This window comes from Motacilla alba, chromosome 14, assembly GCF_015832195.1.
Source record: "Motacilla alba alba isolate MOTALB_02 chromosome 14, Motacilla_alba_V1.0_pri, whole genome shotgun sequence".
NCBI lineage: Eukaryota > Metazoa > Chordata > Aves > Passeriformes > Motacillidae > Motacilla > Motacilla alba.
Window position 1 is genome coordinate 13,989,796 of NC_052029.1, and position 15,409 is coordinate 14,005,204.

At 55.3% G+C, this 15,409-nt stretch overlaps 2 protein-coding genes across 2 annotated transcripts; one reads left to right on the forward strand and one right to left on the reverse strand.

The window, feature by feature from the left end:
- The first annotated feature begins 227 nt into the window (after positions 1-227).
- MED9 (mediator complex subunit 9) lies at positions 228-4,461 on the forward strand. The gene is made up of 2 exons (XM_038151669.1): positions 228-376; positions 3,679-4,461. The coding sequence occupies exons 1-2, from the start codon at positions 240-242 to the stop codon at positions 3,893-3,895; spliced, it is 354 nt and encodes a 117-aa protein (XP_038007597.1). The 5' UTR covers positions 228-239; the 3' UTR covers positions 3,896-4,461.
- Positions 4,462-5,827: 1,366 nt separating this feature from the next.
- On the reverse strand, positions 5,828-7,779 carry RASD1 (ras related dexamethasone induced 1). The gene is made up of 2 exons (XM_038151668.1): positions 7,392-7,779; positions 5,828-7,171 (listed from the first exon to the last, which is right to left on the reverse strand). Exons 1-2 carry the CDS (start codon positions 7,675-7,677, stop codon positions 6,621-6,623), a joined length of 837 nt encoding a protein of 278 aa, XP_038007596.1. The 5' UTR covers positions 7,678-7,779; the 3' UTR covers positions 5,828-6,620.
- Between the last annotated feature and the right edge of the window lie 7,630 nt (positions 7,780-15,409).

The window sequence follows — 15,409 nt, forward strand, 5'->3', positions numbered from 1 at the left end:
GGTTTAGGGGGGAGATCACTGAAAGTTTCAGGGGGATCACTGAGGTCTCAGCAGGATCATAGTGCGGGTGCAGGGCACAGCCCCACTCCCCAGCTCTGCCCGCTGCCCGGCCCGGCTCCGGCTCCGTGAGGGCCGCGGCGGCGGGCTGTGGTGGCCGCGAGGGCCGCGGCGGCGGGCTGTGGTGGCCGTGAGGCGGAGCCAGGCCGAGCCCGCCCCGCTCCGTCACTGCCGGGCCCGCCATGGCGTCCGGGCCCGCGGGCCGCGCCGCTGAGGAGCCGCCGCCGCCGGAGCCGCCCGCCGAGCAGAAGCCGCCGCCGCTGCCGCCCGCGCAGGAGGAGTTCTCCTTCCTGCCGCTCGTCCACGACATCATCAAATGGTAACGGAGGGCACGGCCACCGCCGCCCCCCGCCCCGCCGGGCGCCGCGGCCCTGCCGCAGCCGCCCGCTCGGACGGTGCTGCCGCACACCAGGGCTCTCGGGGGACCTGCGTGAGGAGCAGGGCTAAGGGCTGCCCTCGCCGGTGGTGTTCTCCCAGTCACAGCATCCGCGGGGATGCCCTGGATAGGGAGTGAGGCAATGGGATGCCCCCTCTAGTGATGCTCACCCGGCTCCCGGCATCGCCCCGAGGCTCTGGACGGGGAGCAGGGCAATGGGGTTTTTTCTAGGTTGTTTTTTCATCCTTAGCATCCTCATAGTGCTTTGAACAGGGAGCTGAGCTATTGGATCCTCCCTCAAGTGATGCTCTCCCAGCCCTCACTTCCCCAGGATGCCCTGAAGAGGTAGCAGGGCAATGGGGTCATCCTTCTAGTGATGCTCGCCATCCTCCCAGCGTCTCCTGTGCCCTTTTTCTCTCAGCTGGTGCTCCTGGGACCTGGCGCAGCCCCAAGTGCATCTCCACTCTGAGTCGTGCCACTACCTGGGTGGTGTCAGGGTCACCTGAGGAGTGCAGGTACTCCCATGGCTCAGGTACACTGCCCTACACTAACCCAGAGCAGGAGCACTGTGTGTCCGCTGGGTTATTGCTCCAGAGAACTCTACTGTTTGGCTGATAACAGCCTCGGGAAGTACAGGCAGTGCATCAGGAATGCAGCCCATTTCTGGGAAGTTGTAAAAAGAGGGATGGCTTCCTCAGTGGGACATACACTGTTCTGTTCCCAGCTCAAGATAAGCACTGTACAGGTGAAAGGTGCTGGTACAAGAGTCCTGAGAACTGATGTGTTTCTGGGCCAGGATAAACCCTCCAGAGACGCTCACCTGAATTCCCAGAAAGGGGATGTCTCAGCCATGGACGTCCATCCAGGCAGGCTCTGTGCTCTCACCTGGGCAAGGTGAGGCAGTGGGCATAGGAAGCATGAATCGCTTTCTTCCTGCCCTCTCCCTGTGCACTCATTGAGGAGCTGATTTGTGTCCTGCTGGTGTTTCACTTGGAGCAAACGTGTCTGAAAGGTGAGGGAGATTCATCCTTAATGGCTCTGCAGCCCAAGCAGCCCAATCCGTAGGAATGAATACCTTTGACACACCAGTCCAGAATGGGCATGAGAACACAAACACTGTAATTTCACTCAGTTTCCCCATTGTGCTAGCTGTAGGCCATCAAGTTACCCCCTGACCTTGATTCTCTGATCTGTGCAGACCACAGAGCGAGGCTAAATCCCCTGCCAGGTGTATGCGTGTGCATCACCAAAGCGGGCAGTAGCCACGGGCTGAGACCTCCCAGGCTGTGATGTGTCACTGATCAGGTTGTAGTGACTCACAGATGACAGTCCCAGGGATGTCTTGTGCCCTGTCCCACCGAGCCACCCACTCCTGCTGCCCAGCTCCCTCCCTTGGCTTTGTGTGTGGCGTTTCCTGGGCGGCTCGAGCCGACCTAGGTGCTAAACGGTGTGGCAGAAAGGTGGCACCACGGTGGCCAGCAGTGGGATGCTGTGCCTCCTGTCCCTGACAGATGGCAAACGGGCTGTCCTCTAACTCTGCCTCGAGTGACAGAGCCCAGCCCCGCTGTTCTGACACTGACTCAGCTGTGAGGACACATCTCCAAGGTGACTCTGTGCTGCGGAGCGAGGATGTATCGCGTAGATTTGCTGACATTCAAGGATGGGTGCTGTTTCCTGTTGTTTGGGTCTGGAGAAAGTTTTCCTAAACAGAGTCTGCTGATGTTTTCAGCCTTGTACACTCAATGGCATCACTGCTGAGGTCCCACTGTGTGGCTCTTCCAGTGGTGGGTTGTGCTGATGTGGTGAAGGGCACTGTGCCTTAGGGCAGGTTTTCTGCCCAGTGTATCAGCACTGGCTGTGGTTGGATGCTGTGTTGAATCCTGCGTGAGTGCAAGCAGCTGCAGGCTCTTCTCACTCCCACCTCTCCATGAATTGCTTTGGTGGCTTGATCCAGCAGGAAAACTACCCATCAGGAAAAAAAACACAAACCAAACATCAACCCTGAAATATTTACCCCTTTGGATCAACCAGGCAACAGGCAGCTGTCAGTTTTCTATGAGTGGGGAAGGAGATGGGATGTGGGAAGGACACCCCTGTCAAAGCCAGCCTGCAGCTGTGGTGGATGAAAGGCGGCGTCACCCCATCCTTCCCCAGATGTGCCATGGGGTTGGTTGTGTGTCTGTTTCTGTATTTTTCCACTGCCGACCCGGCCCTGAGTGCCTGCATAATGGGGAGACATTATAGTACCAGCTGCAGTTTTATTTAGAAGGGAATAATGAATATTTTGTTCCAACAGGCTTTTGAAACAAGCGGCGGCCATCTGCTTAAAAGTTTTGCTCTCAGCCATGTCACGATTCCCCAAAGTTATAATCGAGCACCTCTCTGCCCTGGTCATGCCAAGCAGATTTATTTTTAGGTCTGGCTATTGAACAGGCTCCCAGTTTTTCAAAGACCATTAGAATCCTGCTCTCCCTATTAACAGGCAGCCTGGAAGCGGGGACTTGCTTTTGCCTGGAATCAGTAAAACTTCTTGCTGGTGCTAACAAAGCTGAGTCAGATACTAATGAGGGTTCAAGGGCAGACGCTGCCTCAGACAACACTGAGCCTTGAAAAGCACAGAGCTGGCTGCAGAGCCAATTCTGCTGCTCTTGAAAAAAACACCCCAAACCAACCCGAAAAAAACCCCCACACTTCTCTTTTATTAAGTATTAATCCCCAGAGACTCATTTTAAAGCTCCCAAGTACCATTTTCTCTGCCTTTGGACGCTCTCTGACACTTTGGGGAACAGTTTCTGTTTTCTGCTGTCAAGCTCTTTGGCTGCATTGATTTTTTTGTATTATAGCAGCAACAGGTCATGGGTGAAACTGAGATCTTTTTTTCCAGGTGACTACACACAACACATATGCAATCTTACCTTCCCCAAAGAGAGGTACAGGAGTTCAGCGGGAGAATTTAGCCTGCTCCAGGGTGATGTTTGAAAGCTGCAGAGCAGCTCCTAACCTGATTAATGCATCCTGAGGTGACTGGATTGTGTGCTGGAAATTTGCAGGAAGCCAGGTTGCCCCATAGCTACCCAGTCTGTATCCATCTGTGTCATTTTATTGGGATAGGTGAATCAGGAGTGTGTAGCTAGATACCAAGAGCAATTTTCCAAGCGAATTCCAGTTTAAACCCTGGTTGCATTGGAAATTACAGCGTTTTCAATAGGAGAATTCACAGTGTCTCAATTTTCTCTCCTCTGCAGCATGGACAAGGACAGCCAGGATGTTCACCAGGTACTGAATGAGCTCAAGAACAAGTTCCAGGAGATGAGGAAGCTGATCAGCTCCATGCCTGGCATCGGGGTGAGCCCAGAGCAGCAGCAGCAGCAGCTGCAGAACCTGCGGGAGCAGGTCCGGACCAAAAACGAGCTGCTGCAGAAGTACAAGAGCCTTTGCATGTTTGAGATCCCCAAGGAGTAGGAAAGACACAGCTCCACTCTCCGGGTCTGAGATACCTCCTGTCCAGGCTGAACAGGGTGGCAGAAGTTGACATTTGTTTCTTTAGGTTTTGTGGTTAGAGGGCTGTGGCCTTGTGCCTGTGTGGACCATGGGTGTGTGACACTGGGCCAGGACACCGTGTGCTCTCCTGGGAGGATGGCAGCAGCACATTCCCTTGATCAGCTGCAGGACTGTGCACTTACATATCCCATCTCCTGTTTTCTCTCAGGGTGGGGTTCTTTTTTACGTTCAAACAAGCAGGAGACATTTTGCTTTCTCCTCACTAAGGGTCAAAGCACCTGCTGGTGAAAAAGGGGGCATTTCTGCAATTTTTTTTTTTTTACTCTTAAAAATGGCCAAACATCAAAAGGGAACATAAGAGGGAAGCATGAACTGTTTGGCCCTGCTCCTGGAAAGAATCTCTGGTACTCTTTCCATTCCCTGTGTTTTGGAAGAGGAATGATTGCTTTCAGTTACTTCTGTATTTCTCTTTTTAAACAATTGGTGGTTGTGTCTGAGATGAGTCAAATAAAGATTTGTAAGTTCCAGACTGCCCCTCTTGTGCGTTCACTGAGTGGCTGTGGGCAGAGCAGGGGCAGGATGTTGGCAGCACATGAGATCCTGGGCCCAGCTCCAATGCCTTTCCCTCTTAAAACAGAGGAAGGGCACGAATCAAAACAAAGGGCGTAAATGATAAAAGCTTTTACTTATTCCATACTAAAATCAGGCTCAACAGGACAGGTAAGTTCCACATCTAAGGGCTTCCCACCACCACAAACATTTGAGCAGCTGGAACAGGTAATTCTGCCCAGTGGGATGGCTGCAACTCACCTGTAGGTCAGAGATTTACTCTGTCCCCTCTGAGAAACTGTACTAGTACTTTCTTTGGGAAGGTGCCAGTGTGTAAACTCTGAGTAAAGCAGAACACTGAGATAAACAAAGCACAATGTACACATTTTTTATTACTGAAATTGCCTTTCCACCAGCCATTGCCCGTCCCAGCTCAATAAATTCCTGTGTCTCATGCCTGGATGATGTTTTCCATTCTTTTGCCAGTTGCTGTTCCTGTGAAGTCAGGCATAGGCAGAGCTGGAAGAAACAACTTGTTGCCAAAGAAATGTCTGGCACTTAGCTCAGGAGCAAGTTAACTCTGTAAACTTGAATCCAAGTTTCAAGTGAAACAGAGGGTTTGCTTTTTGATGGTTTTCTTTGCAGCCTCACTCCCCCACCATTGTTTTGTGGCTTCAATATGATTTTTTTTTTTGCCATTAATAGGTACTAAACACAGATTTGTGCTGCTGCACGAGGGGGAAGCGGTGGTTGAAAATGAGCTTTCTTTGAAGAGTGATCCTGTTTCCCTTTCACTTCTAGCCATGATTACTGCAACTTGTTATTGGGAAGAGATTAAAAACCATCACATGTAAAGGTGACCTTTCGAGCAAAGTACTTCCTTTGCTCATATTGCAGAGTAAAAACAATATCCCAGCTGGGGTGCCAATGAATCAGTCTGTGTTGACATCATTAAAGTGTGCTCAGTTAATCGGCAAAGAGCATGAAACACAATCAGCTCTTTAGAACCAAGTGATGTCAGTTTGCCGGGTGACTGCGGGCAGTGACATGCCATGCCCGGCGTGTCACGGGGCTGGCAGCACCGTCACTCGGCGTAGTGGAGTGAGGAAAGAGTGCTGGCTCAGTGACCCCTTGGAGTGAGCAACTCCCAGCGTGGCCCCTCGTTACCCTGTGTGGCAAAACCCCGGCGGCTTGCAGAGGCGGGAACCTTTGCACTGGGAGTCGGAGAAAATGGGGCAATACAGGCTGCAGCGAGAGGCTGGTTTTGCCATCTCGGAGCTCAGGGCTTTTGTTGAGCAGGATTTGCTATGGGATGGGGTAAGGAAGCAAAGGCAAACCCACAGGTGGAATTTTTAAAAAGATTTTATTAATTTGTAGAAAAAATAAAACATCAAGTTTCACCCACGGTAGAAACACTTGAAGATTTTTTGTTTTGTTTTGTTCATGTCAATGACAAACAATACCTACATAAAGTGCCTATTATTTTAACTTGTAAAACCCTTCCCGCTCCCCCCACCCTCCCCAAATCTTGCAAATCAAACAAGACAAATGTAAACAAGAGTCAGTTTTTTGGTCCATCGGGGCTGTAACTCTGCAGTGTCTTTGCAACAGCTTAGGAGTGTCTTTTGCATGTGTTTTGCAGACACAGACGAACACACAACACAGAGCCAGAGTCCGTGCACAGCTTCTCAAGTTGGGAAAAAAAAATAAAAATCAAGAACCAACCCCAAAGCCCCAGGCAGGTGCTGACCAGGCCCCTGCCCTCCCTCTTGAAGGCAGTGCCTGAGGCTGGGTGGTTTGGGAGGGAAAGAAACACCAAGGTCTGTGCCCTCCACACTCGCCCTCCCACCTGGCTGCCCAGCAGCTCACCCTTTCCCTGTCTCTTTGCCCAGAGGAGGAGGCTGTTCCCGGTGACATCCCCTCCTGCCCTCCAAAGCCTCCCCCTTCGCATCCCTCGCTCCCAAAATGCACCCCCGGGGAGGGAGATGATGAAAGCGGGAGGAGGGAGGCTGGGGGAGAGGCGACGCCCTCTCTGCCCGGCTGGGCACCTGCCCAAAGTCAATTCGGAAACGTGCATCTTTCCCCCCTCCTTTCCTCCTTTCTCTCCTTCCTTCTTTCCCGCGGCGGGCGGGGGCTCCTAGCTGATCACGCAGCGATCCTTCTCCTTGCCGTGCCCGCCGCCGATGGCTTTCTCGCGGATGTACATGAGGTCGCTGTGCACGCTGGGCCGCCGGGCGAAGGGGGCCACGATGCCGTACGCCTCCTCCGTGCCGCCCCGGCCGCCCTCCTTCAGCAGCTTTTTGCCTTTCAGCGCCTTCTTGTGCAGGATGTCGCAGTACTGGACCGAGACCTTGCGGTGCAGGTCGGGGCTCATCTCGCTGGGCAGCTTGGCCATGGCGAAGAGCGCCTGGAACATCTGGTCCAGGCTGCTGTTCCTCTTGGCTGAGATCTCGAAGTAGGCACATTTTTTGGGGTCCCCTCCCACCAGCTGCTCGATCTCCCGGGGCTGCACCTCCCGGTAAAAGTCCCGGTCGCCCTTGTTGCCGCAGATGACCAGGGGCACCTCTATGTTCTCCTTGGTTTTGTTCTTCAGGCACGACTTGGTCTCCAGGATTTGCTGCTTCAGGCGCTGCACCTCCTCAAAGGAGTCTCGGTTGTCCAGGCTGAACACAAGGATGAACACATCTCCTGGGGACAAAGAGGGAACGTCAGATGGTCGGTCAGGGATGGGGACGCAGAGAGACCCACTTCTAAGCCAAACACAAGCGTGGAGAAAGAAGGACCGGGCAGCACCAAGAAGAGCTGCCCAACCACTTGAACACACAAAACCATACCTCCCTCCTCCCAGGACTGCAAAAACATCCCCAAACTGAGCGGGAATCTGGCAGAGGGACCTCCTGACAAGTACCTGTGAGGATGGAGAGGCGGCGCATGGCTGGGAAGGGGTGGTTGCCCGACGTGTCCAGGATGTCGAGCTGGTACACCTCGCCACGGATGCTGTAGAACTTGCGGTGGAAGTCCTCGATGGTGGGCGTGTATTGCTCCTCGAAGCGGCCGGTGAGGAAGCGCGAGACGATGGCCGTCTTGCCCACCTTGGAGGAGCCCAGGATGACCATGCGGTAGCAGTTCTTGGCGGGGATGCTCAGCTCGGCCTCGCTGGGACACATCTTCTTGATCATCGCTGCCAGTTTCATTGACGCCGGCAAAAGTGCAGCTTGCGCCGAGAAGGAGACGAGGAGAAGGAGGAAGGCGCTGCCTGCCCGGCTGCTCAGCCCCTCTTCCCTCTCAGGAAGGGTCGGTGTGAGCTCTGCACGGCGGCCGCCGCGTTATATGGAGCCGGCAGCGACCGCCCCTCGGCGCGTCACGGCCCGGGGCGGCGGCGGCTGAGTCAGCGCCCGGCTCCGCGCCCGGCCCGGCCCGCGCCGCCCGCCGGGCTCCGGGCTGCGCGCACCGCTCCGGTCCGCAGCCCCGTTCGCACTCCTGGCGCTCGGTTGCCCGGTCCCGTTCACAGCCCGGTTGGGGCTCCGGGTGCTTGGCAGCCCCGTCCCGTTCGCGCTCCCGCTGCTGCGCAGCCCGGTCCCGTTCCCATCCCGGTTCGCGCTCCCGGGGGTGCACAGACACGTCCCGTTCCCATCCCGGTTCGCGCTCCCGGGGGTGCACAGACACGTCCCGTTCCCATCCCGGTTCGCGCTGCCGGAGATTTACAGCCCGGTCCCGTTCGCAGCCCGGTTGGAACTCTGGTTTTTCGAACTCCCGCTCGCACTCTCCGGTCCCTTTCACAGTCCCGTTTGCAAACAGATCTCTTTGCATCTCAGCACGGGGTCCCTGCGCTTTGTACCGTCCCGTTCTCAGCCCGGTGCGGGCTCCCGGCGCCCCGCAGCCGGCTGGGGGCTCCCGGGGCTCGGGGAGTGGGGTGACCCCGAGCTGCAGGAACCGGGGGCGGAGGGTACAGAGGGTCCCACGCCACTCCCTGCCGTGGTTTTGCTCCGGTTTACACTTGCCGGGTGCAAATGCCCGAAAGAACTGAAAAAAGACCCCTTTCGGTGCGAACTCCGGGGCACGGGACCGGGAGCAGAGAGAAGCGCCGGTCCCAGCGGGGGCTGCAGCGCGGGCTGAGGGCTGCGCGGTGACACCTTGACAGAGGCGCTTAGGACGGCGGCTTCCCTTGGCCCCGACCTCGACCCTCATTCCGGTCCCGGTTCCGGTCCCGATCCTGGTCCCGGTGCCGGGCACTGAGCGGGGCCGCTGCAGCGCCGGTTCTCTCCGCTAGGGGACAGGCGAGAGTCCGGCCGGCGGCAGCGCGGGCAGGGCCGGGAATGGGAATGGGATCGGGAATGGGAACGGGAACGGGAATGGGAATGGGAACGCGAATGGGAACGGGAATGGGAATGGGAATGGGAATGGGAATGGGAATGGGATCGGGAATGGGAACGGGAATGGGATCGGGAATGGGAACGGGAATGGGAATGGGAATGGGAATGGGAATGGGAATGGGATCGGGAATGGGAATGGGAATGGGAATGGGATCGGGAATGGGATCGGGAATGGGAATGGGAATGGGATCAGGAATGGGAATGGGAATGGGAACGGGAACGGGAGTGGGAACGGGAATTGGAATGGGAATGGGAACGGGAATGGGAACGGGAATGGGAACGGGAATGGGAATGGGAACGGGAACGGGAACGGGAATGGGAATGGGAATGGGAACGGGAACAGGAATGGGATCGGGAATGAGAATGGGAATGGGAGCGGTGCTGTACTGGAGGAACTGGGAATGGTCAGCCTGGGGAATTGAAGGCTCCGGGGAGGCCTTAGAGCCCCTTCCAGTGCCTAAAGGGGTTCCAAGAGAGATGGAGAGGGACTTTGGACAAGGGATGGAGGGATAGGAGAAGGGGAATGGCTTCATGCTGACAGATGGCAGAATTAGATGGGACACTGGGAAGAAATTCTTCCCTCTGAGGGTGGTGAGGCCCTGGAATAGGTTGCACCCATTGCTGGAAGTGTCCAAGGCCAGGTTGGAGCAATCTTGTTCAGCAGAAGGTGTCCCTGCCCATGGCAGAACTTTAAGGTCCCTTCCAACCCAGCCTGGTCTATGATAAAAATGAAATAAGAATAAAAAAAAAATATTTTATAACCACCACTAACCAAAAAAAAAAAAATCTTAGCAAAAGGTGATGCTTTGATAAGGTTCAGGGCAGCAAAAGCCTCACCTATAACACAGAGAGAAACCTCAGGGACAGCCAGAACACCCAGATGGGGCAGGGCAGTGCCTTTCATCAGCACCACTTGGGAAATGGATGGTGCTGAGCTTCTCACTCCCCTGAGTGTGGTGTCACCCTTGGATATGAATTTAAACACCCTCGGAAGGCTTCAGGAGGGTTTGTGGTCGTCTGTGGCTGTCTGGAAGGGAGCAGCAACTCAAAGAGCCCTGTCCAGCCCCGTCCCTGCCTGCAGGGAAACATCCTGCCCGGAGGCAGAAGGACGCCTGGAGGAGAGAAAGTGGGACAGTTTCCTGTGTTTATTCATCTGTGTGTGAGACAGAAGTTGTTTAATAGCCGAACACAAAGCCCAAATGTATCACCCCAAATAACAAAAAGATCATTTAATTGAAGCGGTTGATGGAAAACAACAGGGGGAATAGGAAGTGGCAACCTCTGGAGGACAGACAAATCCAATATCTCGATCAGCATTTATTGCTGGCCGTACAACTATTAATAGAGTCAGGAACAGGTAAAAATAGCCTGCTTGAAACCTGCTCCTGGCTGACAGGAAAAAAAAAAACCCAACATTTTCTCCTTCTAAACAGTTCTTTGGGCAGAACATGCCAGGAGACAGATGTGCACTGGGGTCCTGTGGGCTTGGTGGAGTGGGACCAGAGCCAGGGACCCCCTGGGAGCAAGGACAGGGTGTCAGGGACCTGGGGTGGGTGGAGGAGAGCTGCTGCTGGTGGGAGCTCTTAGAGGAGAGGTCGTGGGCACTGCCTGTGCCATCCCAGAGCCCAGCTCCTCATGGAGTCACGCAGAGCCCGAGCAGGGAGCATTACACAGCATTAGCTGAGTCCTCCCAGGCTCATCTAGAAACTCATCTCCTGTAGGAGCAAAGCACATCTGCTGGGAGCCGCTGCCAGTGATTGATGATAAAGGATCCACCTCGCTGCAAGGCGAAGCCTTCCCACAGTTATGACTCTTTTACAAATCACCACCTATTTCTGACCCGACTGCAAATAGCCCAAGGCTTAAAGCAGAGGCAGGTAAAAGGGCATTTCCCCCACGGCTGCCAGAGTTTGTCCCTGCTATTTGTGGGATGTTTTGCTCCTTGCCTGATTTTGGAGGATAGAATCTCTTTGATGCAGCAGCTCAGCACAGCCAGAGCCACAGGCAGGATGCTCTGCACGAACCCCAGCGACACCTTTAATGGAATCACCTCCAGCACAGATCAATCCTTGTTTTCTTGCTATTTCCCTCCATATTTTCACCCTCCTTGGTTTACCAGCCACCTGCCAACCAGCAAAACCCACCCTGTGTCCACGAGCAAGTGGCTGAGGAAAGGAAATTCCACGAAAGTCACACAAACATCCCGGCGACAGAACACGAGACTCCCCAGGGCCTGGCTTGGACGAACTGTGCAGCAGCAAAACAGAGCTCCCAGCAGCAGCACCGCGGCAGAAATGTAGGAAGCAAAATGTTCCAGGAAGCAGGAGCGGCACCGGGGTGCCCAGCACAGGGACAGCGAGCGGGGATACTCGGAAAGGACAATTACATCAGAACATGAGTTTGGTTTCTCAGTGTGCTGCGGAGCTGGGAAGGATCATCCCCCCGGGGCCGGGCTGGCCTCGGTTCACGGCCGGGTCCTGCGGGTCTGGGCGGTGAAACAGGACTGGAAGAGCCTTTTGTGTCCTTCCCACCTGGCACACGCAGAGCCTGCAGCTGTCCCAGGCGCGGAGAGGGGCACATCCCACACGAGCTCCTCATCAGCTGCTTCACGTCCCACCAAGGGCCATCCCCACTGCAGCAGCACTCAGCATTCCCAGGCTCTGGAGCAACCACGCACATGGAGCCAAGCCCAGCTCTCCTGGCTCCCCAATTCCTGCTTTTCTCCCCCAGGACTGTCCTTTGGACAGGGCCTCTCTCCCTGGGGGCTGTACAGCAAGCTGGTGTCCAGCTCCTTACCCTGCTCCCAAAGAACCAGCGTGGGCTGTGCATTTCCCAGCAGCTGCTGGTGAACAGCAGGGACTTGTGGGACCCCAAATCCTGCCCTGGCTGCTCCCCTGGGGTGGGAGAGGAGGGAATGGCCAGAGGAAGAGGGGAGCAGCTGGGTAGGGAAGGGAGGCTTCAGCCATAGTTCTTGCTTGTCCCCCTGAGGAAGAGCATCTGATTAAATCAAGATGCAGAATCCAGGGTTGCTATTCATTCCCTATATTATTAGCTTGTCTCATTTTATTAAATCTCTTTAAGGCTTTTCAGAAGAAGCACGTAATTCCCAAAATATAATTTTTCCCAGATGAGATACGATACAGAAGCTGCTCCTTCTCTGGGGAATGGGGGGTGGCTTTATTTGTTTCCCTCCCCCACCCCCTGCTTCTTTAGCAACACTTTTCATGTCTCTTGATTCCTTTTAGCACTTGGGATTTGATTAACAGAGAATCTGAAAGCCTGAGATGTCTCAAATCCCCAGTTCCTGGAGTTATCCAGGCAAGGAGTGGCAAGAGGTCCCTGGAGACACCATCCCTGTGCTCAGCACGGTGCAGCTCCAGCCAGGAGCACCCTGGAAATCCCCTGCTCCCAGCTCCCACCTCCTTTCATCCCATCCTCTTGCCCACAGGTCATGCAACAACCTGCCAGCATGAACAAAGGTGTCTCCATGTCCCGGACGTGTCCCCAAACTCCAGCACCTTCTGCTCCCTTCCAAAGAGCAGAGTTTCCTTCAGCTTCTCTGGGATTGGAGAGAAACTCACCTGCAGCCAGAGACAGGCACCAGGTGGGGTTGGGATCCAAGGCACAGGGGAGAGGGAGCTGGGTGACCCCAGGGATGCATTGCTGTGGATTTCAGCATTTCCCATGGAAATAGCGATGGTTGGCAGGGCTGGCAGGACAGAATGAAAGCCCAGCAGGAGGCAGGGAGCCAGGGGGGCAGTGCCAGGCAGCAGCTGGCTGAGGGAGGAGCAGCAGGGCTGAGGGCTCAGAGCCTTAAATGTTTCCTGTCGGGTCCCACATCTGCTCCTGAGGGATGGAGGGGCTGTGCAGTGATGGAGGAGTTGGGATTTGGGGGAGTTGAGCTGGACAAAGGCCGAGCCCGTGGCCAAATCCAGGACCCCCGAGGCTCCCTGGAGGCAGAGCCTGGCCCTGACATCTTCCCAGGACTCTGGGGGCTCTGAGCCCTCCTGCACCCCTGGCTGGGAAAGGAGCTGTGCTCCATAAACAGCTCCTCCTGATGAAAATGCAGCATGGAAAAAGCAGCACATTCCTGCCATTTTTCTCCTTTGAAACAGGATCCGAGGAGGATACAGCTCACCGGGCTGTCTCGGGGCCGCTTTGCAGTGTGAAAATTAAAGAAAACAGCTTGGTAACTTGTCCTCTGCCTCATGGCAGGGGCTCCATGCGTAAGGGCCCCCGGAGCGAGGCTGGAAATGGGCTGGGCTGGGCTGGGCTGGCTGGATGGAGCCTTCTCCACCCTGTCCTGACAGGGGTGATGCCTGGGGCAGGGGGACAGTGGCCCTGGGGTGCTGCGGCTGCTGCTCTCCAGCACTGGGGGAAATTCCAAAGCTTTCCCTGGACACCAGTGGGTTGGGAACTGCTGTATCCCAGACCCCTGAGCAGAGCCCAGCCCTGGGATGCCCATCCTGCCCATGGTATTTGTTTGGGCTCCAGCACTGGGGTTTCCCACATGGGAATAGTTTCCCGTCAGGGTGTTCTCCCCATTGCTTTGTGAGCAATTGAAGTCCAGATTGTTTTCCCAGCACAGCAGGGATAGAACAGGCTGGTTTATTCCCCTGCAAACATAAATTCTGTCGTGTCCCCTGTCCACCTTCTCTGGATCAAGGGATCCCCAATAAAGCAGTGCCCAAACTGCCCCCAGAGCTGAAAGCTCATCTTTGCTTTTACATCAAATCCCAACCACTGGCAGAAAAGCCAAGGTTCTGCCTCAGTGCTGGGATGGGATTGGGAGCCCTCAGCAGAGCCCTGAGCCCCTCATTCCCTGCCACCTTCCCAACCAGCCAAGGTGCACACTCAGCAAGAGGAGCGGGGTGGGAATGGCGAATTCCCGGTGCTGCCAGTGCCACACGTGCCACCCTGATTGCACCACGTGTTTATCCTGTGTTTGTTTGCCACGGTGTTTATTCTGTGTTTGTTTGCCACGTAAGGGCTGATGGTCCCTCCCCTGGGGCAAGGCCCAGCAGCTTCCCTGGGCAGAGCAAACACGGGCACGGGGTTACGGGCGGTCACAAGGGAGAGAAGAGCCTTGGGAATGTGTCCCTCTGTGCCTTTGGGAGTGTGTCCCTGCTCCTGGATGTCACCACCACCAGGGAAAGGACCGCAGGATGCAGCCTCCACCTCCCAAAGTGCTCCTGGATGAAGCATCCTGTGGAGCTGGTCCTGCATCCCTGCTCCTGGGGTGTTTAGGGTAGAGATGATCCTCTCATCCCAAGGAATTGCCACGTGCAGTTCCATGGAAGGAAGATGTGTGGGGGGAGCCATGGAAACCACCACGCAGAGAAAACCTCCATGAGGGTGGGCACAGAGGTTGTCTGGTGGCACGGGGAGAGCTGAGGCAGCACAGAATGATGACCTGGGTGACCCAGCTGTCCCTGCCAGGTAGGAGTTGAGATTTAACTAGTTTCTCCTTTCCTGGTGTTTGCTCTGGAGAAATATCCCAAACTTCAAAGGAAGTGTTATCTGTGGCGTCAGCACACAGCATCACGTGAAGCAATCCCCAAGGCTGCAAACAACCTCCCTGCCAAGCTCCAGTGGGCCCAGAAAGCCCCATCCTGGATTTTGAAGGCATGAAAATGGCCCCATGACCCCATTTCCAGGGACCCCATTTGGTCCTCGATGTCTCTGCAGAGCTGGATGCTCCTGCCTGTGCTGCTGCAGAGCTGGGGCTGCACCCAGCTGGTCCTGGGGGTCCCACAGTGCAGCTCTGTCCTTTGGAAGCAGCAGGACTCACCTTCTGACCCTGGCCACGAGATCCACCCCTGCATCCATGCAGTATGTGACCCAGCTGCAGCCAGGAAGAGGGGAAAGAGCTGTGACGGCACCAGCACTTTGTGCTCAGCCTGAAGGTTTCACCTCCTCCCTGTGTAATCTCAAATTCTTGGAAATATTAGGCAATTGGAGAGGAATCACTTTTTTTTTTTCCCTTACAACCAAGGAGAGTCCCCTAATTCCTTGTTGTTAAATACCATAAAACAACATAAATAATGGTGACTCTGTGTTTCCCTCCCTGCAGCCCTGGGGAGCAGCACAGCAACACCTGGGACTGGTCCTGGCCAAGGCCACCCCCTGCCCCAGGGAGAAAGGTGGGCTCAGACCCCATGAGATGGGCTGAAACATCAACTTCCAGCTCCTCTCCTTCCCTCTTCAGGGAACAGGGCAGGTGCCTCCAAAACATCAAACTCCAACTTGATGGCAGCCAGAACCACTCGTGTGAAGGCAGAGACGTTTAATCCGTGCTGGCTGCTGTGGGAAGAGCTGCTAAACCCAGGGATGTGTCTGGCAGAGCCCCCCAAAAAGCTTTGTGCTGGAAATGGCAGATCAAGGGGGAAGGAGTCTGTGAAGCCAGTCCCAGCACAGCACCAAAGCCCTGGGCTCATGGGGTGCCGTGGGCATGGCATGGGAAGCAGCTCCACCACTGGGGTTTATGCTGACAGACACATGTTTTAGGAGGCTGATATTGGCTGGGGAGGGAAATGGCACCACTGGGGTCCCT

Excerpts from the sequence above, each read along its gene's own strand:
- RASD1 (XM_038151668.1), bottom strand. The coding sequence starts at position 7,677 with ATGAAACTGGCAGCGATGATCAAGAAGATGTGTCCCAGCGAGGCCGAG. Across the intron at positions 7,172-7,391 it reads CCGCCTCTCCATCCTCACAG|GAGATGTGTTCATCCTTGTG; the intron begins GTACTTGTCAGG and ends CTTTGTCCCCAG.
- MED9 (XM_038151669.1), top strand. The coding sequence starts at position 240 with ATGGCGTCCGGGCCCGCGGGCCGCGCCGCTGAGGAGCCGCCGCCGCCG. Across the intron at positions 377-3,678 it reads GTCCACGACATCATCAAATG|CATGGACAAGGACAGCCAGG; the intron begins GTAACGGAGGGC and ends TCTCCTCTGCAG.